Below are 26,185 nucleotides of genomic sequence, written 5' to 3' on the forward strand. Positions count from 1 at the left end.
ATCCCATTTTCACATACTTTGATGGTTAATGCCACATCTGAATTTGAGCTCATGCATATTTGCATAACACCACCATAACATTAAGCTCTCTTGTGCTGAATAGTAACTTGATGCTTCTCCTCATGGTACCACGACAAAACTCCAAAACCCAGCACAATGAAACAGCTTCAAACCATAGTTTGGGTAAGTGGTACGCCTACACAAAACAAAGCATGACACTCTACTAATGGTTACGATTAGTTCTTTATATATTGTTCGGAAAAAAGCACTTCAGTGTCCTTGTTAAAACTCCAAAACTGTGAAAAGCCATGAAGCAGTGGGCCTTATCTTGCGCTGGGTTAAAACTGACAGTGTGTTCCACTATTTTATTACATCAGATACTCACCTTAGTAGTTGTACGTTCGTTTGAACTAAGCTTTACGTCTTTACTCAGTAGTACCCTGCTACGGTACAAGGAATGAAGCAGCCTAGTGCGTTTAGCAACGGGTGAGAGGGCGCGTTAACTGGATGACGAACCGTAACGAGGATTGTACGTGACGTCACTACAGGTTTAATAGGCGCGTTGCCAATCCTTTATTACGTATATTATCTATGCTATTATGAGGTCATACTACGTGATAATCTAAACATACAACAAATGGGTGAATGGCCATAATTATACTTATGGTGAAACATAATCAGGTGCGCACCCTTGTAGGAGTGCCGGCTACGTTTTAAAAACATGTGATTCAATTTCTGAGCTGGGAAGATGAAGTTGAAGCTCTTAGTATTCGTCTTGTTCTCTACCGTACCTGGTCTACTAGCCCGTGGTAATGGCGCACCTCCCGAGGCATGCGAAGACTTGATGCCTCGACATGGAGTGAATAGCCAACCAACCAATAATGGCTACTTCATACTATCAGATGCCGTGAATGACTACAGTCCTGGACAAGAGTATTTAGGTACGAAATAGCCAATAACTAGACGATACGCTACATAGTCGGCTACTGCACATGTAGTGCAGCTGGCCACGTGTCCGTCCCGTCTTTTGAACGGGATTTCATGTGCACTACAAGTATGCTCTATTCACACCTGTGTTGTTAATTTCAGTGGAACTGAGAGCGGATTCAGATCCGTTTATAGGCTTCTTCATACAAGCTAGAGTAGAGAGCGATCAAGGATCTAACTCCATTGTTGGAATATGGACTCCACTCAACACTACAATGGCCAGAAGAGCTACGTGTAATAGAGTGGATGGGGTGAGCTATTTTACACACCGAGGCACATACTCATTGTGTAGTTAGATACTGTGGGATCAGTTTGCATACTGATATCGACATTTTGTAAAACAGTTGTCAGCCATGTTAATTACTAATGCTATATATGCTGGTTGCTTGTCGATAATTAATTGATGAATGCAAGGAATCGTTTGGGCAAGCATATTATATAATGCTAATTATCCATAGACCATGAGGGAGGTGACAATTAATAACTTTGTTACCAACAGAGATTTTGTGGGGGCGTTTATCATATGTGAAAGCATTATGAGTGGAATGAATAGAGTATAACACTGAACCATAACTCATTACTCCAGCCTAGTTTTGCTAAATATTTTGTATATACTCAAAACTCCTTGTTTTGTGGATTTAAAAGTTACTGCAGAACATTATCCACTTGTAGCAATGCCAAGATAATCAGTATACATGACTCAGGAATGCCTCCTGCAAGCCTTTATACTATACACAGGTCTAGTTGCATCTCCATAATTGGGCCAAACCCCACATTAGTGAGCCTCGGTATTATACTCAATATGTGCTGATTAAATTCTAAAAGCAAATTGTTTAATTTCTTGAGTGATGCAAGTCATGATAATATCGTGAACCTTCACTGTTTTTGTTTCCATCTATGCTATGATGAAATGTCATTGTCATGTAGTCATGATGTACTGTTCAAGATGCATGTGGAAGTTATAACATGACAATGAAGAGAGAAGCCATCACTTGTCTATAGGTTGTTTCTTGGTTAGCACTTGGATGGGTTGTACACACATCGATACCTTTCAAATGTTGGGGCATATAGTATTTCAGAAGGCTCAGCCTTATCAATCAACCTCAACCACTTCATGGTCTGAACCATTTATGAATTTACGTATTGTGGAGCTCCCTGAAGCATGTTACAGAAGGTGATAGGGCTTATGCCTTGTGCAATGCATGCTCTTGCTAGGGGAGTAGTGGCAGCTCAGTACATAAAATTAGAAAACTGACTTTGATTGAGGAGTATTTTACACTGCGCACAATCGAGATACTCAATAAAGCAGTTAAGTGTGATTCTCTTAAATTTCTCTGGCTATTCTCCTGAGAGCATGTCAGAACAAATGAATGTTTGACTTGGGTAACTTAATGATGCAAATTTGTCACCTTGCTATATATGCATTACATTTTTATATAAAGTTTGCCCATGACAAATAAAAATGCTAATGTGATATTCCTTACCACCCTAGGATGCTGTAACACATTCATCTCCTGTTGTAAAGCGATCACAATTCTTCATGTGGAGAGCTCCAGAGACTGATATGGGCAGGATTCATTTCATGTAAGAAAAGGATGTTTGTATGTGCGTGCGTGTGTGTGTCTGTGGGGTGTGGATGAGTGGGTGGGTGGGTTGACCAGTTGAGTATATGCATACAATAATATGTGTGTGTACTGTGTGTATGTTTTGTATGCATGTGTACATTTGTACCAATCTATATATAGTTGTAGTACTTTACGTGGGTGAGATCAAAGGAAAAGGTGTACTTTAAATATCATAAATTACACTTTAGGGCAAACAGTGCTTTATTGCCCACAAAGAGTGCTTTATTGCAATAAAGTCTTGCGGTGCAATAAAACACTCTTTGTGGGCAATAAAGCACAATTTCCCACATGCTTTAGTGCAGGCTAATAGCCTGTGGGGCTCGACTAGAAATCATTTAAAACACTGCCTTGCTCATGCTTTATTCATATAGCACTCGCGGCTATGCTGTAACATATACTAATTGTTTACTTGTTGTAGTTTATTTGTTTTCTTTCATCAACAGCTACTCCATTGCTCAAGTCTATAGTACTATTTATGTCAGACTAAATGCAACTGAAGAGAGGGTAAGAGATAGAATAATAATGATGTATATGCTATTATGTGTATTTGTTTATTTGTCTACATAGCCTCCTGGTTTTATTGGACCTCCTAGTCGACCAGTAAGTTTCTAATTACATGTTTTTGCAGTGTTTACAATGTGTACCAAAATATACATAATACATAGCTGTTATTATAAGGGAAGGCAAATTTAAGGTAACATAGTGCAGTAGTGAAGAAACTACGGCTGTTAAATTAACCCTTAAACTAGTGCATGAACAAATGTACTGTATTCATTCAATGGTTCGAAGGGTGCATTATTCGAATGGCATAAGTGAAGTTCAAATTTTGTGCATGCGCAACCTGATCACATTAGCGAGCAGAAGACCATAAGAATCCAACTGCTCATCATTCCACGAATAATTTTTGTCGTGGGCAGTTATGTTTGAGACATTAGAAAGTAAATGGAAGGTGGTTGTACTAGGTGTCTGACAAGTAGATTAGCTTGTACCACGAGTGGCCACGCCCACCACTAATTGCAAAGTGCCGCTAATTGCAAAGTGCAGTTGGGAGAGTTGTAGAGGAAGAATATTTTGTGAGTTATGTGCTACTGTAAGGTCTTTTAGCAGCAACTGCATCTTGTTTTGTGTTTTCTCCAACTGCAATATCTTGTTTAACAGACAAATAATAGTGTCAACACAAGAAATTCCATTTGCCAAAGGGAGCCAATACAAAAACTATGGATTAACCCTTAAACCAGAAAACTGGATTTACACTTAATAAATACACATGCTTTGCACAAAGCACTGTATCTTTTGAAGCGTCCGTCCTACGGCTATATATGCAATTTATGTCATTCTACTTGTGATGTAGCAAGGATCAAAATGAAACCTAGGGTTTTACCCTAACGCTAAATGGTGAAGCCAAAGCTAGCCGTGAAAATAACTTTTCGGTAAGGAAACACGCAAACCCTTTACATACCTTTATAAAATGGTCGATAACTCGATGGTAGTTGATCCTATTGCTTTGCAACAACTTTCATTCAACTCTTCTTGAAATTTTGCATCAGGCCATATATGACTCACGTGAGTAAACCCACAATCGAAATTAAACATGTAGCAAGAATTTAGAAACACAGAGACGTGACTCGTCTCTGTTCACCGCTTCATAACAAGTAAGCCACTGTAGTTACAGTGTTCATTTAACCTTCTCCAAGTAGCCCAGTAAACACACTTTTAATCTGTGTGTATTTGTAGGCTGTCAGAATTAAGTTACCCCACCTAGTGTCGCCATGCATGCCCATATTGTGTAAACACGCATTTCCAAAAAAATTTCTGCGGGTTTAAGGGTTAAGCTACAATACACTCAAAATTATGCCACCTAGCTACAGCACCATACAATATTCATCAAAGCTTTGAATGTTGTATTCAAACTTTCAAAGCATAAAATGGACATTTGTTTATGCACTACCTTAAATCCATTTGGGAAATGCATGTTTACACAATATGGGCACGCATGGCAACACTAGGTGGGGTAACTTAATTCATATATCCCACAACTATACATTGGTTAAAAGTCTGTTCACTGGGCTACTTGAAGAAGGTTAAATGAACACTGTAACTACAATGGCTTACTTGATGAACGGCAATGAGTCACGTCTCCGTGTTTCAAAATTCTTGCCATGTGTTTAATTTTGATTGTGGGTTTACTCACTTGAGTCATATATATATATATATATATATACATATGGCCTGATAGAACATTTAATGGTAAATCAAATGGAAGTTGTTGCAAGGTGATAGGAGCAACCACCATCGACCGTTTCCTAAAGGTATGTTAGCCATAGGATGAACGCTTCGAAAGTTACAGCACTTTGTGCAAGGCATGCATATTTGGGCCAGTTTTCTGGCCTAGCAGGTTTAAGGGTAACCCTTAAACCCGCTTAATCCAGAAAACTGGATTTGATAAAACGAATTTGAAATGCACAATACTTTTGCCAATTTACATAGACGGTGGTTACAAACAAGCATATCTCATGAAGCGTTCATCTGATTGCTTTAAAAAACAGATTTTATTAATTGGTAAAGATTAAGCTATCTGCCTGTATATGAACTTTCAACATACAAACAAGGAACTCACCCACTAAAATGCGCTGAATCGTTTTGCATGCTTTCACATTTGTATCGTCATTGTGCTCGTCTGACAGTGATGTTATCACATGATATCTATATATCAACTGAATCACCATCACGCGAGGAGTAACAGGACACCAAGCAAAAGTCGATACAACAAAGTACGGCCGAGTTATGGCCTTTTGTACATCGTTACGTGAAGAAGGAAGACGGAGGGATAGTTCTTTTTACTCTTTCAAAGTGAAGCAAGTATCTCTAGGTTGGATGGACGAAACGAAGTATGGGACCATTCAAGCTAAAATTTAACGGTGGGTAAGATGGTGTTTGTCGTTTTTAGATAGCTTTAACAGTTTTTGTGTTATAGAGTTTAGTTTTACAAGGGATGCATGTGATCCAGTTTTCTGGATTATGCATTTTCAGTGCTTGCATTTTATAAAACAGCTGTGGGTTTAAGGGTTAAGTGACATCAAAAGTTTTTAGCCACCAATTGCTATACGAACAAAGAAATGTAGTATTATAAATTACCAGATTGCAATACCTGGTTCCTGATGCTAAATCATATAGCAATAAATGACTAATAACTTTTGATGTTACTTAATAGTAGTAGCTTCTTTACAGCTGTGTTGCCTTAAATTTGCATTCCCCTATATTATCTGTAATACAGCAATGACACCCCTGCTTCCACGTATTCAACTACTTGTAGTTTAAACAATGTTTTGATAGAAATTTGTTAGCATAAGTGGAACTAGCTCAAAGGAGTACAGTATATTATGATTGTGGTTTTTAGAGTATTAAGTGCATTGATCATGAGTACAGTGTAACTGCAATGGAACAACATTTAACAAAACATGTCACATCACATTATCTCTTAGTTTTATGAACTGTCCTTTTAAACTTTCTATGTGAGATCATATCTTACATAATATTGTTTGATACTTTTGTGTGTGTCACCTATAGTGACATCACACTACCTGTATAGAGTTAGGTAGTAGTGAGTGGCCTGAGATGTATTCAAAAACACCCACCAGATGAGGTTGCTAGTAGTGATGATGTCATCATGTATCCCATTGTAGTGATACAGTGATGTCACTTGTTACCATGTTTATAACTTTTACTATCCACCCATTGTAGTGATTACGACGGGAGCCCAAATCCTTACCACTTCACACACTTGCTTTTCATATTTAGGCCAATTAGCTTAGATTATTAAATTTTTAAAACTAATTTTTCTAAAGTAAAAAAAAAAACTGCACACCTGCAGAAATTCTGCAATGTGGTACCACCCAAGTGCAATGTTGCACTCGCCCATGCCTCAAGAGTGCAAGGGATTAAAAATACTTGCTAATTAAAGGGTATGGCACCCATTTTGTGTGTATCCTGGAATAAAGACTCGCATGTGAAATGGGTGCCATGCCCTTTAATTAGCAAGTTTTTTTTTTAATTCCTTGCGCTCTCAAGGTATGGGAAAGTACAATGTTGTGCTTGGGCAGTACTGTCTATAAACAAGTAGAAGGAAAAAACAGTTGGATTAGGAGGTGGTCATTATGCTTTGTTTTCAGCTATGGTTTGCCTTGTTCACAGCGTTACAAACGAAGAACAGTATGAGAAACGTCTCTGCAATCAATCCAGATGCTACAGAAAATATGGGCGATTAGCCAACAAAGTCACAGGGAAGCGGCATCATGAATCACACCTTGCGTTGTCAGCAAAAAGAACTGGAACACTAAGGAGGACAAAGACAAGTCCATGATGCGTGTCTTGTATGTGCTGCGGTCGCTGAAAAGGCACATGTTGGGACGAAGCAACGTCGAACAGTGAAGAAATCAAGCCTGTAGCCTTATCCATTGTCGAGTTGTGCTTGGCTGGAGGTATCAGTTAGTCAGTCAGTGTAAAATTCTGTTACTGTAAATAATAATAAATTTCCATAGAAACCTTTTGGAAGGGTTTGGGGTTGGTCTGAAGACATTTTTGGGCTGAGCTGTACCTATATCCAATGCTGCCAAGCTGTCATGAAGGGAAATTGAGGTTGGTTTTAGGGTGATAATGGCTGGAAAAACCCAGTCTTCATGACCTCTAATATTACTGCCGTACTATATGATACCTGAGCAAATAAGCTATGCTAAAATGGCTGTGTAACTTTTGTACATAATTACCAAGTGCTTTAGTGCGAGACAAGTAATATTGTAGTTTCGAACTTTCTGTATATTTATTTACGTTTATATCTGTGTTTGTCTGCAATGGAGGGGTGTAGCTGTGTTTGATGTAAAGGTTGTTGTGCAATACAATACAGTGGGTCTTTGGAGACATGAATACTGTGACTGAATAACTCAGATTACCAGAGAGCAGTCTTACAAGGCAGTGTTATTTTTGATGACTAGACAGATGCTAAAAAGCATGATGGGGCGAGCCTGAGTTGTGTAAAAAGTGGTGTGTGTGCGTGCGTGCGTGCGTGTGTGTGTGTGTAGCTATACATACAGAAATGCTCAGGCTACTCTAGAGGTAGCTGGAGGAAGGTGAAAAAGTTCAAGTTGGGAGGCTCAGTGGCCTGCCAGTATATAGCTACATAACTGTGTGGAAGCATAGTCAGCTAGTACTTATCTTCCTGTCTTCTGCAGTTTCATTGGCCAACTGCATGCTCACTTCTGCGAGTGTGCATGGCGTCTATCAGGTGTCTACTTGCTTGTGCTTCATGTGGCATTTCTGCTGCCGTCCTTGCCCTGTCTCGTTCTCTCCCTGCCTTCTTCTAAGACGGTCTTCTTTTTCCATGTCTATGTAGATAAGAAGTTGTAACCCATGTGACAAATTCTAAGTTAGTGGCACAAATACGGCCTTCTTCGTACAAGAAGTTTTCGTGAATGTGACGCACGTACCATTCACCCGGGCATTCACCAGCCAGTGTTCCCTCCTCGCCCTGTCTTTTTTTCTCTCAGCCTTCTTCCAAGACGGTCTTCTTTGTCCATATAAGTTGTGAGACAAGTGACAAATTCTAAGCCATGTGGGGCTTTTTTCCGTGTTCGTTACGTAAACTCTCGGGAATGGTCAGACGTATGGTCGTACGTACACTTGAGCACTACCAGTGTGGGGCTGTCCATGTTCGTTACGTAAACTCTCGGGAATAGTCAGACGTACGGGTCGGACGTACGAGTGACTACTGCCATTTGTGGGGCTCGCTCAGGCTCGCCCCAATTAATGGTGGTGCCGCAAGATGAAACCTCAACAGACTTTGAGGTGTAAACACCACACTACACAACACACACTACACAACACACACACACACACACACACACACACACACACACACACACACACACAAACAACAACACATACACACAAACACACACTAAACACACTAAACACACACACACACTAAACACGCACACAACACACAACTTTTTATCGTATATTGTAAGTACCTCACTCTTATCCCTTGTTTGTGTAAGTGACTAGAATTAAAGGACCCCATATAAAGGATGCTGCTCCCTCCGTTTCTGAGGTCCCTATATACCTCTACAATCTTGCCTCTGAAAAGAGACTACTTCCGCATAAGTAAAATTTTGCCTAAATCAGTTGGTCCCAAAGTGTCTGACTTTCCACTTTATATCACTGTATGTATTTGTGAATATGAAATTTGTACAGTATCTTGCAAGTCAACAGCTAAGTCAAACATGACATCATTACAAATTACACTTTCTGTGTGTTTTGCACCTGAACTGAAAGTGTTTGTGATGTCATCATGAGCAGTGTATATCAACCACAGCACTCAATCAGTCATTAATAATGTACTGATTGGCTTGTAGTACAAGTGGTATGTGACAGGCAACTCTTACTTTGATATGGTTTCATGTGAGGTTTTAATGTAGCATTTGTAATGTTTCCATCCCTGACTAGTCAAAGGTAAAGAATTTATTAGTGCCATGTGACATCCTGGTAATATGCATCTCTATAGTACTAAACAAACCACAACAATGTTACTGGTCAAGGGAAAACAGTGAATATTTTATGAATGAATAACACCTTACAGGCATGGCAACACAGAGCACAAATCAAACACTAAATGCAAAGCATCAAACATTTCACATGCATGTTGTGTGCATTATAGTCCCCTGCTGGTGTTTCTTGTGGTAAATTGTCAGTGCTCTCCAGTGTTACCATTTATATGAAGGTATTATAGTGACAGTTATAATCATAGCTGCTGTAGTATTGGGTTAGCCTGACAGAGTACTTGTTCAGTTTACGTTTGCCAAAAAACTTTTAATGTTTATATGATACGTAGCTTGGGATGGATATTTAAATGAAAAACAATTTGATGTTGTGCTACTTCTAAAAACCAGGCGCTAGTGGCATAGCTGGAAATATATTTTAACTAAGTAATAATGCAGTTATTGTAATTTTGGATTTCGTAATTGGTAAATTATTTGTATTTCTCTAATTACATTGCTATACATTGCTAAGGAAGCGCATTTATAACAAACTGCTTTCAACTACTTATTACACACAGAAGTATCTTCCCAACTGTTTTATAGTTTTTTCCCGCAAATTCTCTCTACAAAACCTCAAGGCTACACTTCATTTTCGTTCGCGTACGTAAGGACTTGCCTTTTCGATTCGAAGAGATACGCATTTCCTAGTTGCCTAAGAAGCCGGTGTTTTTCAGTAGTTAGATACACAAAGAACCCAAGTAGTTCACAAAGTGTGTAGAAAGTAGGGCTGGGGGATAGTATGTGCATATCGGAATATCGGGATAGCATCACTATCGGTATCGCCTATATTGCTTGAAAATTTACTATCGGACAGTAATTAACAAGTAAAATACGGAGAAATATCTGCAAAATACTGTAAAATAATAAGTTTTTGGAACAAACATCAGCCTAAAAGGCTGTTTAATATCTTATGTAAAATACATGCATGGGTACATCCCTCCTTACAACTCTCTTTGAAGGCAACTAATAGGAAATAGGTGAATTATCACTATCGTTTTACTATCGTCTATCGTGAACAGTGTCTTGATATCGTTCGGACAGTGAAAATTTCACTATCGCTCAGCCCTAGTAGAAAAGTCGCTACACCCATATTTCAAACCGGCGAGAAGAAAACGTCTCAGTGTAAACTATACCTATCCTCAAGTTTAATACGAGCTTCATTTAGTGTTTAATTTTATAGGTTGACTGCATTTTACCTCTAAAACAATTTGCTCACGTTGGTGCGTACGGACAAACATAGATAGGTAGATAGATAGGTACACACATGTTTTTACAAAAACAATTCAGTAAAGTGGGCGATTGCCTGGTTTAAAAAGAATATAATATATATAGTTACATACTCTGTAGAGTACTGTTCCACCACTGACTGCTCTATTAGAGCTGTTCATATGTGACCAGAATATATTGAACACAATGGGGTGAATTATTACAAATTATAAAAGTATAACTTAATGCTTTTTTTGCAATGAAACTGCAAGAGCCTTGGTATCATTGTATTTCCCAAAGCAAGAGGAGTTTTGACAGTGTTTTGTGTCAGTGCTCCCAAAGAAATGAAATCTATGACGTTTCAATAGATGCAGAGTTTACTCCCATAGTTTTTGCCTTTGCCCTTGTTGTAGGAAGGACCTCTAAGAGATAACCTACCCAGCAATGGATTTGCTTGTAGCATGATGGTGAAAATTATTGGCTGTTATAGATGTTTATTAAGTACTTTTATTTTTTTGTATTATCACTGTACAGCTTCTGTTGTTACCACTTTATAGCACTGTAACTTGACTCTAAAGCTCTCAGCTTCTAGGCTGAGAATTTTGGTAGACTATTCCTTTGGCTATGTAAAACTGAATTTGAAATATGTGCAAACATGGGTTAATTCTTGTAGATCACAGTATTACTACTGGATGTATGTAGTATCAATATCATCTGGTAATAGTATTGTAGACACCTATCTGTTGCCTACTAATTTCAACAGCCAGTAATAACAATTTTAGATGTCATGTTGTTCTCTTCACCACAGCCAGTTGATGCAGTGTTCCCCTACTCATACGGTCAACCAGAGGATTGTGAACGGGACGAGTGTGAATTCTATGTGGAGTGGAGAAACAATGGAGATTTTGTGGACTTTAGGATGGAAGGAAACGCAACTGGTTGGATTGCCTTAGGGCTTTCTGGTGTTAACACTTCTCTGAATATGGTGTGTGTAGCGTGGTGACATTGGCGTGTGCATTAGTATGGGACCTACTTAACATTAGGAATTAACATAGTCATTATAACGAGGTGGTCTTATTAATGAGGTCCTTAGCTATGTTTGGAACCTTGTGAGGTGGTCTTATTTGAGCCCTTACATATGGCAGCAAAAATGAGGTGCCTTGTTAATGAAGTCATGAAACATATTTAAATAAAGAAGTTTGAATCTCAGCTGTCACACAATATCATCACAATCCAAATTCATAGAAACGTTTTAGTTTCCTGTGCTTTATTTTACAAATTTGATTACTTTCTAGAAAAATGGCACAAGCAACAATAAGACACGAATTAGCTTCAGGAAACCATATGTATACCCACAACTGGTCTATTACCAGCTATTCGAATGTGTTACATCATTAGATTTTCATGAAACATAGTAATTTATTAGCAGTACTCCATTGTTATACTGGGTGTATATGTGTCCAGGCCTGTGTGTGAGAACTTCCATCACTTAACTGAGTGCTGGAATAGACATCTGCAGTCAGTAATTTGTAACACAAACCCAAGTAAGGTGTGAAAATTACACGACCAAAAGTTTATGAGTCATGCGGTGCTAATTTAAGTGCCCATGATCCCTGTATGTGTACAGGTTTTTTTTTGTTACAATAGTGTTATAGGATAGTACTTGTCCTATAAAACACTACATATTGTGTGGACAGTTTAACATTTGTTGACACACACATCTCCACAGGTTGGTCGTAGTTTCAGTGATATATTGATGTGTCAGGCAGAGCCAACAGGAAGTGAAGCTAATGTCAAGGATATGTATCTTGCTGGTGGTTCAACCACTCCACTATTTGATAGTAGTGTGGTGAGTAAAATTAGTTGCTTCAATATGTTACATTACCAGCCAGCAGTGTGCACTAATTGTACCGTATTTCTATATTTATAAACCATTAAAAATATTTCGTCGAAGCTAGCATCTGACGAAAATTAATTACGCGAAAATTTTTTACCAACGTAATATTAGAGAGGTTGAATAAATTCGGTTAATTGCTTTCTGGCCACCTGGATCGAAGCTTGGCCCTTGGCGTTTCAAGAGTATGTCTTCGCTGCAGTATTTTAATAAAACAAGAATGGCCTCCTGCATCCCAGGGGAGAGCTTCCGCTGGGTCCTGGCATGGGGATTTCACCACCAGCGATAGCGTTAGCAATGATGCCATGCCATATGATAGACAGCTACTACAGGACCCATTAAATGAAGTATATATATATACGAATATGTAAATTGCATGGAATGAGCTTCTATAGTTCAGCAAATCCACTCCAGTCCACTCGGCTTGAGTTTGTGACCGGCGGACAACTCTCAGGGTGCAGCCTCCATGGAATGGAGATGCCACAATTAAGTTTCACTGCTTGTTATTCTGCTTCTCCTATATACAAAAAGGACAGTATAATTTTAACGAATTAATAAAGCTACATAATTCATTGTTAAAAAATTTTCGTCGCTTGAGGACACCGGTGAAAATTTTTTAACACGAAAATTTAACTCGTGAAAATTTCTCGCAGCTTATATTTATAGAAATACGGTATATGTAATTCCTCCCTCATTGTGACATCACATTGAAAGGTTGGGTTATACCAAAGTAATCATATTTGTCATGGACCATTGGCCCTCTAGTAGTGACCTGGCAAGTCGAAATAAAAATGTTGCTCTATCTCAATCTATATGGGCGCGGGAACTGAAGCCCTTCTGTAATATTTATAGCCATATTTTGTCTTCTGGTAGATGTGATAACAAGTTGTATCAAAACGTATATGCATTCTAAAGGGAGAATGGCCCATGAGCGAAATGGCCGTCACACCCTTTAATTGGAGAGTTTTTTAATCGCGTACACTCACAAGAAATGACGTTACGCTTAGGTGGTACCATATAACTGTTTTCACAATACTTGGCAGTCAACAGCCATATTAGCACTCTTTTTTAGAGAGTATATTGTTGGGTTTTGCCAAAAACATTGACCTGCTGCACCTGTGAAACATGAGATAAATTTGCTATGGTCTTTTGTACAAATGTGTATTACATTTATTTGTAGAATGGAACAGAATTTACCAGTGGAAGAATTGTCAATGATCAGATCTTTTGCAAGTAAGTAATTGTACTATGAACCACATACACGACAAACACATGTACACATGCCCATACATACACTGTACATACACAACATGAAGGACCACCGTACGTGTGTATGGAAAATACAGTACAAGGGGGCGTGTCAAGATGCTAATACAGCACAAGGCAAAGCTGAGTGCTGTATTAGCCTCAAGACCCCCCCTCCCCCTGAGTGCTGTATTTTTCGTACACACAAGCATAGGCAGTGCTTTAAGTGTTACATTGTACTTCCTGGTCATCTGGCTCGGAGTGATGTTCTCTAGTACTCAAACAGCTACGATTTTCGGTGATCAGGATATCAGTAAGTGTTTATATAACCTATCTCTAGTTGTAGAACAAACTAATAGGATTAGTTAGGCTAGTTTTAGTGATTTACAATGTCACACACGTGATCAATTGTGCTGTCTTAGTGGAGTCATGTTTAATTAGCTTGTGATCAGACGATCAGTAAGTGCTTATACAGTCTATTTCTAACCTTAGAGCAAACTGGTAGGATTAGTTTGGCTGGTTTTAGCGATTTATATTGTGTTGTTTTTGTAATATTTCGTAAATAAATACGCATAGCTGTACTGTATTTACCTGAGTGTGCTGTATTTACCCAATTAGCTGCATAACTATACTGTATGACTCATACAGTACAGTTATGCAGCTAATAAGTAGTGTATTGACAATACACTACGTGGCATCACTTTGATCCTCCCACACAAAGTACAATATGTATGCATATAAAATATGGTAATAGAAAGGAAACTCCTCTAATAGAACACACACTAATCATTTTTTACACTATTGATGTGTTCATATAATTATGTAACTGAGGTTTGGGTAACCCATTATGTGCTATACTTTTATCCACGTACCATAAAATGATTCTGAATTACTGCTAACACTGGCATCTCAGTGGTTTCTGAAAAACATGCTGGATTAGTTGTACTGTTTACCTAAGTAATGATGCTAGTAGGGGATTGCAAATGGCAACTGTAAAGTGAACTTTAATATTCTACAAGGCTTTCTATATCAGGTTTCCATAATAAGGTTTTAAGAAGCCTGTATGAATGCTGATACTTGACTGCTGTGTTAGAGTATTTTAAACTCAATCTTTCCAATAATATTTGTGAGGTAAGGGGTACTGAAAGTGTCATACTCAAGCTAGGAACTTTTTTAGGAACCCCCTCTATGGCCCTGAATAATGCATGTGTACCAACTTTAGTGAAGTAATCAAACAAATACGACTCTAATCAAACAGTCATTTGGCTTGCATTGGATTACCAGCTTGTTAAAATGACCTTATGCTTAATATTGGTAGACTACATGTGCACAATTTGGCGACTATTCAAATTTGACCACCACTTGATGCTTGAAAACAATATTGAAACCCTCATTTTCAAAAATTGATCGTTGCACACTCGAGTGCGGCTACTACTGAAGGTGGCATTTAATCAAGTAAACACAGTAGGTAATATATACAGGGTATTTAGGTAGCACAACTTTGCATGTACTATGTAAACAAAGCCTACACTTGTTTTACACTGAATATCTGATCTCTTTCTCCAGTTTTAGTCGTGTGGGATTTGTGTTGTTAGGACAAGAGGGTCAAGATGTTTCATTTAACGTTGACAACTTTTTGTTCTTCTTGTTTGGAGATGACACTGGTAAGTTTTGTTTGTCTCCCTTAGAATTGTGTTCTAGTCTTGATGTGATGAATAGTTTGATATATATTGGTTATATGGGATTTTGCTTGTGCGCTACAGCCCGGGCCTGAGGGTTTATAAATTTCATAGACTCCACATTGTGCCCGTATAACTGCTGTAGACTCTATTTTGCATTACACTCAACCTCATTCATGGCTGTTTCTGCTGTAGGCTCAGCAAAAGCGGCTGGTTTTCTTGCGATGATACTAACGCCATGGCAACTATGTATGCTCACGTGACAAAATAAGTGCCCTTATTACATCACTGCATGTGAAAAATGCATACTGACTGGATAAACCTAGTTTTTTGAGCATATGTTATATTGTGCCTGAAGGCGTGGAGTATACTAGAAGACAAGGTGGAGTATATGAGCCCACCCAAAACAGCCTAAATAGAGTCTAAGTGTATCAAACGGTACGGTTGTTCCATTTAAGTAGGAATCCAGGTGAAATTTTCGAGTTCCGCCCAAAATTCTGCCTTTAAAAATCATCCTAGAGTTATCTTACGAGACGAAAATCACCTTTACGGAATAGTACTAGTCCATATAATACATAAAACAGCATTAAATACAACAAAATGCTTACAGGTGGCCGGATACAGAATTTTAAAAATCACCAAAACTTGGAATTTTAGACTGACTGCCTGACTGACTGACTGACTGACTGACTGACTGACTGACTGACTGACTGACTGACTGCCTGACTGACTGACTGACTGACTGACTGACTGACTGACTGACTGACTGACTGACTGACTGACTGACTGACTGACTGACTGACTGACTGACTGACTGACTGACTGACTGACTGACTGACTGACTGACTGACTGACTGACTGACCACAGTCACAAGCCTAGAGGCCAAACGAAGCAGTGCACGGCCACCATTTTATGCCACAATGACAAACTCACCAGTGGGATGTACCTTTTGGGGTTCCGACGAGTGTGTACCCTCTGTGCCTTATCTTTTCTTTTATCTTCAATCAGGCTGCTTGTCTTCTTCATCCAACGAAACCATATCGAGGCATTAATTTTCCGTATCAACACCTTCTTTAAGCAACATAATAGATGCCACAAGTTAGAGTTAAAGCACCGCCGCACGTGTGTATGGAAAATACAGTACGAGGGGGTGTGTTGAGAGGCTAATACAGCATGAGGTGAAGCCGAGTGCTGTATTTGCCTCGAGACATCCCCCAAGTACTGTATTTTTCGTACACACAAGCAAGGCGGTGCTTTAAGTGTTATATTGTACTTCCTGGTCGCGTCTGGCTCGGAGTAATTTTCTCTAGTACTCACACCGCTGCGATTTTCAGTGATAAGGATATCAGTAAGTGTTTAACAAATCTATTTGTAGTCATAGAACGAACTAATAGGATTAGTTTGGCTATATAGTTTTGGCGATTCACAATGTCACGCACGTGATCAATCGTGCTGTCTTAGTGGAGTCGTGTTTAAAAAGCTTCGTGATCAGACGATCAGTACGCGTTTATACAATCTATTCCTAGCTGTAGAATGAACTCGTAGGATTAGTTTGGCTGGTTTTAGCGATTTACAGTGTGTTGTTTACGTAACATTCCTGAAATAAATTCTCCACATAACTGTACTGTATTTGCCCAAGTGTGCTGTATTTGCCAAATTAAGCACATAACTGTACTGTATTTGCCCAATTAGCTGCATGACTGTACTGTATGACTCATACAGTACAGTTATGCAGTTGATTAGCACTGTATGGAGAATACAATATGCGGAATTGCTTTGATCCTCTCACGCAAAGTACAATATGATTATTTAAGGCGCTTAGACTACGCTACTGTACCGAGGAATAGATTATATATTCCTTACTTATATTATAATCTATGATGGAGCCGGGCTACTGTACGGAGGTACCAATACTAGATAACTTTCATGATAGGTCACGGGATCACGCCCATTCTTCATTCTACGCATTATCAATCTATCGATTGAAACCACGATGACAAACCCCTTTTGCACTAGCTGTATTTCAGTGACCACACACCTTCAATTTGGAAGGCTGACTCGAGCTAATCGGCCGAAACCACGCCCCTTTTTGGAAAAGCGCACATCTTTGCAGCCTGAATCGAGATACTCTAGCACAGCAGTCACCCTAATAGAACAGTCATATGTTTATAGCTAGCTGTATGCCTTAACGAAAAACTTTAAAAAACAGTATATTAAAAATTATAAATTTAAAAATAAGGTAGGAATCCAAGCAATAAAAAGTAGTGAAACAATAGATGAATGATGGTAGCTATTATAGCATAGCTCGGTGGGAAATTCCTACTTTGGCATTGAACACAAAATAATGGCTATATCATGCCAAAGTAGGGATTTCCCACCGAGCTATGCTATAATAGCTACCATCGTTCATCTCTTGTTTCACTACTTTTTATCGCTTGGATTCCTACTTTATTTTTAAATTTATGATTTTTAATATACTAGTAAAATAATCAGTGTTGGGACAGTTACTTTGTAAAAGTAACTAGTTACATATTACTTGCAACTGAACTATTTAGCTACAGTTACATATTACCCATAAAATAAAGTACGTAACTATACTAATATTTCGTATTATATTACTTTGTGTCCACAGCCTTAAGCTGTCACGTGTGAAACTACCACCTTATCACGTGACATGATTGCGTTGTTGGGCAATATGCAAATCTTGGTTATAAGTAAGAAGCTGGTGAATAAGCTTCATTCAGTAGGATTCATTACTTCGTTGTGGCTAGACGTTACTCAGTGGATTACTAACAAGATTAGTAACTTCGTTACTTGTAGTAAGAATATTACATAATATTAGATTCGTTACAGTAACTATATTGCTTAGGTAACGCGGTACATTTGCAAGTAAAGTAACTCGAGTTGTATTACCTGTTTTTATAGCGTATTTCATTATATTACTTAGTTACCAAAAAGGGTAATAATATTACGTAATGCATTTCTTATGTAATGCGTTACTCCCAACACTGAAAAAATTGTATACTTATGGATACTACAACGTCAGGGATTTTTCTAGGGGGGGGGCAAAGGGGGCATTTCCCCCCCCTGAAAATGATTTTGCCTCCCCTGAACTCTGCCTCAACCAGCCCAATGATGAAACAATGATAAATTGATTTGAAATCATAAAATTTAGTCGATGGCTAGCTAGCTACAATAAAACTAATTTAGCCTAATTTTAAGTTCTGCCCCCCCCTCAATTTCTGAAAAACACGGATTGCCCCCCCCCCCCCTGAATTTATTTTCTAGAAAAATCCCTGAACGTAATGAACATTGAATAAATAAATTATTACTAAACAAGATCACTAAAAGAAAACTTTTCTCTCAGTTTGTCCACTTTAAAGCTTTCAAAATGTGCTATTCAAAATTAACTACATACATAATGATTCTAAACCCTTAATTTTGCATCAAAACCACTCGTGGCCATCAATGCAGTGGACTCTTGGTTATCTGAACCCCAGTGTGTTGTAGGCAATGATAAAAGCATCAGATAACTGAATTGTTTGGATAACTGAATCCCATACTTTTATATATTATATTGCAGAGTTCTGTTAAAACTCTGATAAAACATACATATGTACTCAAAATACTCTAATAGAACAGTCATTTTCAATTTCGGATAAATCAGGGTACAGATAAACGACGGTCGGATAACTGAGGGTTACTCTATTGGAATTGGTAATTTCTGTGGCCATCATGTCCAGTAAATTTCTTCAGTTCCAGCTCTATATGCTGTTTACAGGTATGGCAGGTGATATACCAGGAGATTTTAGCACTTCTGTTAGTGACGCTGAGTTCAGTAGTGAAATAAATGTGGAGAGACCAAATTTGAGTCCTGTGCAATTCTCTGGCTTGGTATGTCTTTGTTTATTCTGTATGTCTCTTTTTGTATGCAAACTATATGTACACTGCATGCCTCCATTCATGCACCCACTCCCCTCCCCCCACCACACACACACACACACACACACACACACACACACACACACGCACACGCACACGCACACACACTTATGTGTATATACACATATTATGTACACTACATGCTTACATGTGTACACACACTACAGTACACATGTGTACACAAAGAAGTATAGAGTGTAGTGCATGTACGTATGTAGATCAGTGATATGACACAATATAATTATGTATAATGGTATACTCTACCCATTTCTACCCATTTCTAGATTAACTCTCTTCGTGGGAGGGCAAGTTTTCCATCAGATGATTGTGATCCTGATGATTGTGACTTCTACTTCAGATGGGGTGTCAACCCCAACAACTCTGATTACCTCACATTCTTCATCAGTGCTGATCTTGGAAGAGGATGGGCAGCAATCGGAGTATCACCTGATAGGAGAATGGTATGTGCTATAGACACTTCTAAAAAAAGTTGCATGGTAGTCACATAGCCAATTTAGTGAATCACCTAGCTACGTATATATAGTGGTTAAAGTTTCTTCCTGTTGTGTAATAATTTTAATGAGTCCTGAGGTAAATTCTTTTACTATAGTATGTTCACGTTGAGCTGAATCCTCAAAAACATTTAATAAGTCATGGATGCAATTACTCACGATCTTGAAATTTGGCCCATTTGTAGTACTGCTTGACCCGCTAAAATCATTTCAAAATCTTTTTGTTCAAATGTTTGACATAATATTTACAGCCAATCAAAATTTTCACTATACATTTCCTATGGGGAAGCCATACAAATACAGTGTCCGTTACAGCCATTTCCTAAACTTGTAATGGAGCCAAACCGTATGTGTCTGTTGTTGACACCTTTGCTGTTACCAATAATCATGTGGTTGGCTGAAATGGTAACTCTGTTGAGAAAAAATCCACATTTAATTTTTAGCTGTTTTTCAAGATTCAGCTCAACGTGAACATACTATAGCTGATTATAACTTTGGTGCAATATGCATGTGTAAAATAATGTGTATAGTGAAGTCTGTTAGAAGTAGGGTCTTGCAGGTGTAAAGACCAAATGATGATTTCAACCAAGTTGCAAAGAAACTTTAATAAATTCATAAAAGTTATAACCAAGTTAATATTTTATTATTTATAATAATAACAATATTGGTAGGTTGTTCATTATACATCATGTATAGTGCTTACTGTACCTTATCAAGACACACGATAGTGTGTCGTGCGGCCCAAGAAGCCGGCGCGCCACACCGTGAGTATATTTACAGAAAGAAAGTAAACGCGATTTTCACACCTTTGTAGCTCCGTGATTCCTTATCCTATTGAAACCAAAGTTGCTACAGATATGCCGGCTAGGTAGGGGAGTCCACATACCAAATTTGAAGAACATCGCTCCAGCCATTTCCGAGATACGAGCGGCCAAAGTTTGGGTTTTTTTTCTTCATTTTTTTCTTCTTCTACTTCTTCTTTTCGCACACTTTGCAAAATCTGCAATAAAACACGAATGCGTGCTTGGATTGGGCTGAAATTTAGCACACTTAAAGGGCTCATTAAGGCAAATCTCAGTACCAAGTTTGGTAGGAATCCGATGAACATTCACGGAGTTATGACCAATTATTTGCGTAAAATAAGGTCGAAGGTCTGTCACGCCCACAGGGTAAACCGCTTGAAGGAATGAGCTGAAAATTGCTATGTAGATGGAGTAACTATCGTAGGAGTGCCTTTTTGTGGTTTGAAAGGAATCCAGTTAAAGGCCATCGAGATATGACACAAAACCCAACCTATGTCACAATTACACGATCGACTTTTATGAATAAAATAACTATTAGTTTTCACGCCTACCAGGCAAACCGCTTAGAACAGTGAGCTGAAAATCGGTGTGTAGTTGGAATAATTATCATAGAAAGTCCTTGCAGTAGTACATAAGAATCGGATTACAAACCACTGAGTTATGATTCCAAAGCCAACTACGTGTAGCATATGCGAGATCGAGATACTCTAATAGAACAGTCACCCTAATAAAGCATTCAGGTACGTTTATAACTTACTCCATTATAGAATTATATGGCATTGCAAGTTATTCTGTAGGGAGTTCAGCTACAAACAGTTGATCTTATAGACAATTCAGCTACAAGCAAGTCATCCTGTAGAGAGTTCAGCTACAAATATGTTGCTGTAGAGTTTCAGAACATTATAAGTCACACTGAAGAGAATTCAACTATAAACAAGTCACCTTGTAGAGAGTTCAGCTACAACAAGTCACTCTGTAGAGAATTCAGCTACAAACAAGTCACTGCGTAAAGGGTTCAGCTACAAAAAAGCTACCTAGTAGAGAGTTCATCTAGATCAGCTACAAACAAGTTACTTTATGCAATGTTCAGCTACAAGTAAGTCACTCTGTAGAGAGTTCAGCTACAAATAAGTCACCGTGGAGAGAGAGTTCAGCAACCAATCAAAAAACCACCATGTAAAAGAGTTCAGCTATACAAACAAGATATAACTCTATAGAGAGATCAGGTAGAAACTTAACAGATCACACTGTAGAGAATTCAGCTAGAAACAAGTCATCCAGACTGAGTAGAGAGATCAACTAGAAAACATCACCTTGTAGAGAGTTCAAATCACCCTGCAGATAGTTCAGCTACAAACAAATCACCCTATAGAAAGATCAGCTAGAAGAAGTCACCTTGTAAAGAGTTTAGCTACAAAGAAACTACCATGTAGAGAATTCAGCTATGAACAGATCATCCTGTCGAGAGTTCAGCTAGAAACAAGTCATCCTGTAGAGAGATCAACTAAAAGAAGTTACCTTGTAGAGAGTTCAGCTACAAAGAAATAACCATGTAGAAAGTTCAGCTGCAAACAAATCAAACTGTAGAGAGATCAGCTAGAAACAAGTCACCGTGTAGAGAAATCAACTAGAAGAAGTTACCTTGTAGAGAGTTCAGCTACAAACAAACCATCATGTAGAGAGTTCAGCTGCAAACAAATCACCCTGTAGTGAGTTCAGCTACGAAAGGATCACCCTGTAGAGAGTTCAGCTACAAAGAAAGCACCATGTAGAGAGTTCAGCTGCAAAGAAAGCACCATGTAGAGAGTTCAGCTGCAAACAAATCGAGTTGTAGAGAGTTTAGCTACCAAGAAATCACCCTGTAGAGAGTTCAGCTAGAAACAAGTTATCCTGTAAAGAGATCAGCTAGAAGAGGTTACCTTGTAGAGTGTTCAGCTATGAACAAACCATCATGTAGAAAGTTCAGCTGCAAAAGAATCACCCTACAGAGAGTTCAGCTACGAGAAGATCGCCCTATAGAGAGCTCAGCTAGAAGGAGTCACCTTGTGGAGAGTTCAGCTGCAAAGGAACCATCATGTAGATAGTTCAGCTGTAAACAAATCATCCTGTAGAGAGTTCAGCTATGAACAGATCACCCGGTAGAGTTCAGCTAGAAACAAGTCACCCTGCAAAGAGATCAGCTAGAAACAAGTCATCCTGTAGAGAGACCAGCTAGAACAAATCACTTTGTGTGTAGAAAGTTCAGCTACAAAAAAAATCACCCTGTAGAGAGGTCAGCTACAAGCAAATCTCCCTGTAGAGAGATCAGCTAGAAGAAGTTACCTTGTGGAGAGTTCAGCTACAAAGAAACCATCATGTAGAGAGTTCAGCGGCAAACAAATCACCTGTAGAGAGCTCAGCTACAAACAAATCTCCCTGTAGAGAGATCAGCTAGAAGAAGTTTCCTTGTAGAGAGTTCAGCTACAAACAAATCTCCCTGTAGAGAGATAAGCTAGAAGAAGTTACCTTGTGGAGAGTTCAGCTACAAAGAAACTATCATGTAGAGAGTTCAGCTGCAAACAAATCACCTGTAGATAGTTCAGCTACAAACAAATCTCCCTGTAGAGAGATCAGCTAGAAGAAGTTACCTTGTGGAGAGTTCAGCTACAAAGAAACCATCATGTAGAGAGTTCAGCTGCAAACAAATCACCTGTAGAGAGTTCAGCTACAAACAAATCTTTCTGTAGAGAGATCAGCTAGAAGAAATTACCTTGTAGAGAGTTCAGTTACAAAGAAACCACCATGTAGAGAGTTCAGCTGCAAAGAAACCATCATGTAGAGAGTTCAGCTGCAAACAAATCACCTGTAGGGAGTTCAGCTACAAACAAATCACCCTGTAGAAAGATCAGCTAGAAGAAGTTACCTTGTGGAGAGTTCAGCTACAAAGAAACCATCATGTAGAGAGTTCAGCGGCAAACAAATCACCTGTAGAGAGTTCAGCTACAAACAAATCTCCCTGTAGAAAGGTCAGCTAGAAGAAGTCACCTTGTAGAGAGTTCAGCTACAAAGAACCATCATGAAGAGAGTTCAGCTGCAAACAAATCACCTGTAGAGAGTTTAGCTACAAACAAATCTCCCTGTAGAGAGATCAGCTAGAAGAAGTTACCTTGTGGAGAGTTCAGCTACAAAGAAACTATCATGTAGAGAGTTCAGCTGCAAACAAATCTCCTGTAGAGAGTTCAGCTACAAACAAATCTCCCTGTAGAGAGATCAGCTAGAAGAAGTTACCTTGTGGAGAGTTCAGCTACAAAGAAACTATCATGTAGAGAGTTCAGCTGCAAACAAATCACCTGTAGAGAGTTCAGCTACAAACAAATCTCTCTGTAGAGAGATCAGCTAGAAGAAGTTACCTTGTAGAGAGTTCAGCTACAAAGAAACCATCATGTAGAGAGTTCAGCAGCAAACAAATCACCTGTAGAGAGTTCAGCTACAAACAAATCTCCCTGTAGAAAGGTCAGGTAGAAGCAGTCACCTTGTAGAGAGTTCAGCTACAAAGAACCATCTTGTAGAGAGTTCAGCTGCAAACAAATCACCTGTAGAGAGTTCAGCTACAAACAAATCTTCCTGTAGAGAGATCAGCTAGAAGAAATTACCTTGTAGAGAGTTCAGTTACAAAGAAACCACCATGTAGAGAGTTCAGCTGCAAAGAAACCATCATGTAGAGAGTTCAGCGGCAAACAAATCACCTGTAGGGAGTTCAGCTACAAACAAATCACCCTGTAGAAAGATCAGCTAGAAGAAGTTACCTTGTGGAGAGTTCAGCTACAAAGAAACCATCATGTAGAGAGTTCAACGGCAAACAAATCACCTGTAGAGAGTTCAGCTACAAACAAATCTCCCTGTAGAAAGGTCAGCTAGAAGAAGTCACCTTGTAGAGAGTTCAGCTACAAAGAAACCATCATGTAGAGAGTTCAGCTGCAAACAAATCACCTGTAGAGAGTTCAGCTACAAACAAATCTCCCTGTAGAGAGATCAGCTAGAAGAAGTTACCTTGTGGAGAGTTCAGCTACAAAGAAACTATCATGTAGAGAGTTCAGCTGCAAACAAATCACCTGTAGAGAGTTCAGCTACAAACAAATCTCCCTGTAGAGAGATCAGCTAGAAGAAGTTACCTTGTGGAGAGTTCAGCTACAAAGAAACTATCATGTAGAGAGTTCAGCTGCAAACAAATCACCTGTAGAGAGTTCAGCTACAAACAAATCTCTCTGTAGAGAGATCAGCTAGAAGAAGTTACCTTGTAGAGAGTTCAGCTACAAAGAAACCATCATGTAGAGAGTTCAGCAGCAAACAAATCACCTGTAGAGAGTTCAGCTACAAACAAATCTCCCTGTAGAAAGGCAGTCACCTTGTAGAGAGTTCAGCTACAAAGAACCATCATGTAGAGAGTTCAGCTGCAAACAAATCACCTGTATAGAGTTCAGCTACAAACAAATCTCCCTGTAGAGAGATCAGCTAGAAGAAGTTTCCTTGTAGAGAGTTCAGCTACAAACAAATCTTCCTGTAGAGAGATCAGCCAGAAGAAATTACCTTGTAGAGAGTTCAGTTACAAAGAAACCACCATGTAGAGAGTTCAGCCGCAAAGAAATCACCCTGTAGAAAATTCAGCCACAAACAAATCACCCAGTAGAGAGATCAGCTAGAAGAAGTTACCTTGTAGATTGTTCAGCTACAAACAATTCACCCTGTAGAGAGAGCAGCAAGAAGAAGTCACTTTGTAGAGTGTTCAGTTACAAAGAAACCACCATGGAGAGTTCTGTAATAAATATATGTATTAGATATATAATTTGTACATTTACTGATAAAATCAGAAATATTTAAAGTACATCTGCTTCATCTTTTCTTCTTCCTGTGGTAAAGAAAAAAAGACAGGTTTAAGAAGTCCCAAAGCCGGCCTATGGCTGGCTGTGGGGTATACAAATACAAAAAGAAGTGAAATCTAACCCAAAACAGCCAAGCTGTAAAAAAAGTGTGCGGCCCTCAAAAAGGCTATGGTGAAAAAAGATGTGAAATCCAAGGTGGCGGCCAAGAAATGGCTGTGATGGTAGGTTAATGGTAAAAATTTTAATAACAGCAATTTAGGTGAATTTTTTGCCAAGACCAAGTGGCACAAAAATTCACCTGAATTGTCGTTATTAAAATTTTTACCATTAACCTACCATCACAGCCATTTCTTGGCCGCCACCTTGGATTTCACATCTTTTTTCACCATAGCCTTTTTGAGGGCCGCACACTTTTTTTACAGCTTGGCTGTTTTGGGTTAGATAGAACTTTGCGTGGGCGAGATCAAAGGAAAAGTGTACTTTAAATTTCATAAAGTACACTCTCAGCCGGCCAACCGCTTCATCGACCACAAAGAGTGCTTTATTGCACCACAAAGAGTGCTTTATTCGTTCAATAAAGCACTCTTTGCGGTGCAATAAAGCACTCTTTGTGGGCAATAAAGCACAGTTGCCCACTTGCCTTAGTGTAGGCTAATAGCCTACGGGGCTCGCACCAGTACGACTAATCACCCAAGCCGGTGAAGGCTGATAGCCTTGCCACGCTGAGTGATCAATTACCCCCAGCCAATACGAGTTCCACCACTGGATTGCTTTTATAATGCTTCGATGATGGGTGGGAGAAGGTAACGTTGCAGTTACGTTTGTTAATGTAAACGGACAAG

At 38.9% G+C, this 26,185-nt stretch overlaps 1 protein-coding gene across 1 annotated transcript in view; it reads left to right on the plus strand.

The window, feature by feature from the left end:
* Positions 1-667: 667 nt before the first annotated feature.
* LOC136256836 (uncharacterized) overlaps positions 668-26,185 on the plus strand; it is a 38,011-nt gene continuing 12,493 nt past the window's right edge. Inside the window, exons 1-11 of the mRNA XM_066049881.1 lie at positions 668-941; positions 1,090-1,238; positions 2,480-2,571; positions 3,056-3,116; positions 3,180-3,212; positions 11,217-11,393; positions 12,138-12,257; positions 13,483-13,535; positions 15,114-15,211; positions 19,009-19,121; positions 19,454-19,630. Of these exons, the coding sequence (XP_065905953.1) occupies positions 749-941; positions 1,090-1,238; positions 2,480-2,571; positions 3,056-3,116; positions 3,180-3,212; positions 11,217-11,393; positions 12,138-12,257; positions 13,483-13,535; positions 15,114-15,211; positions 19,009-19,121; positions 19,454-19,630 (1,266 nt within the window). The 5' untranslated portion in view covers positions 668-748. The remainder of the gene's footprint in view (positions 942-1,089; positions 1,239-2,479; positions 2,572-3,055; positions 3,117-3,179; positions 3,213-11,216; positions 11,394-12,137; positions 12,258-13,482; positions 13,536-15,113; positions 15,212-19,008; positions 19,122-19,453; positions 19,631-26,185) is intronic.

The sequence above is a fragment of the Dysidea avara genome, chromosome 5 (genome assembly GCF_963678975.1).
Source record: "Dysidea avara chromosome 5, odDysAvar1.4, whole genome shotgun sequence".
Taxonomy (NCBI): Eukaryota; Metazoa; Porifera; class Demospongiae; order Dictyoceratida; family Dysideidae; genus Dysidea; species Dysidea avara.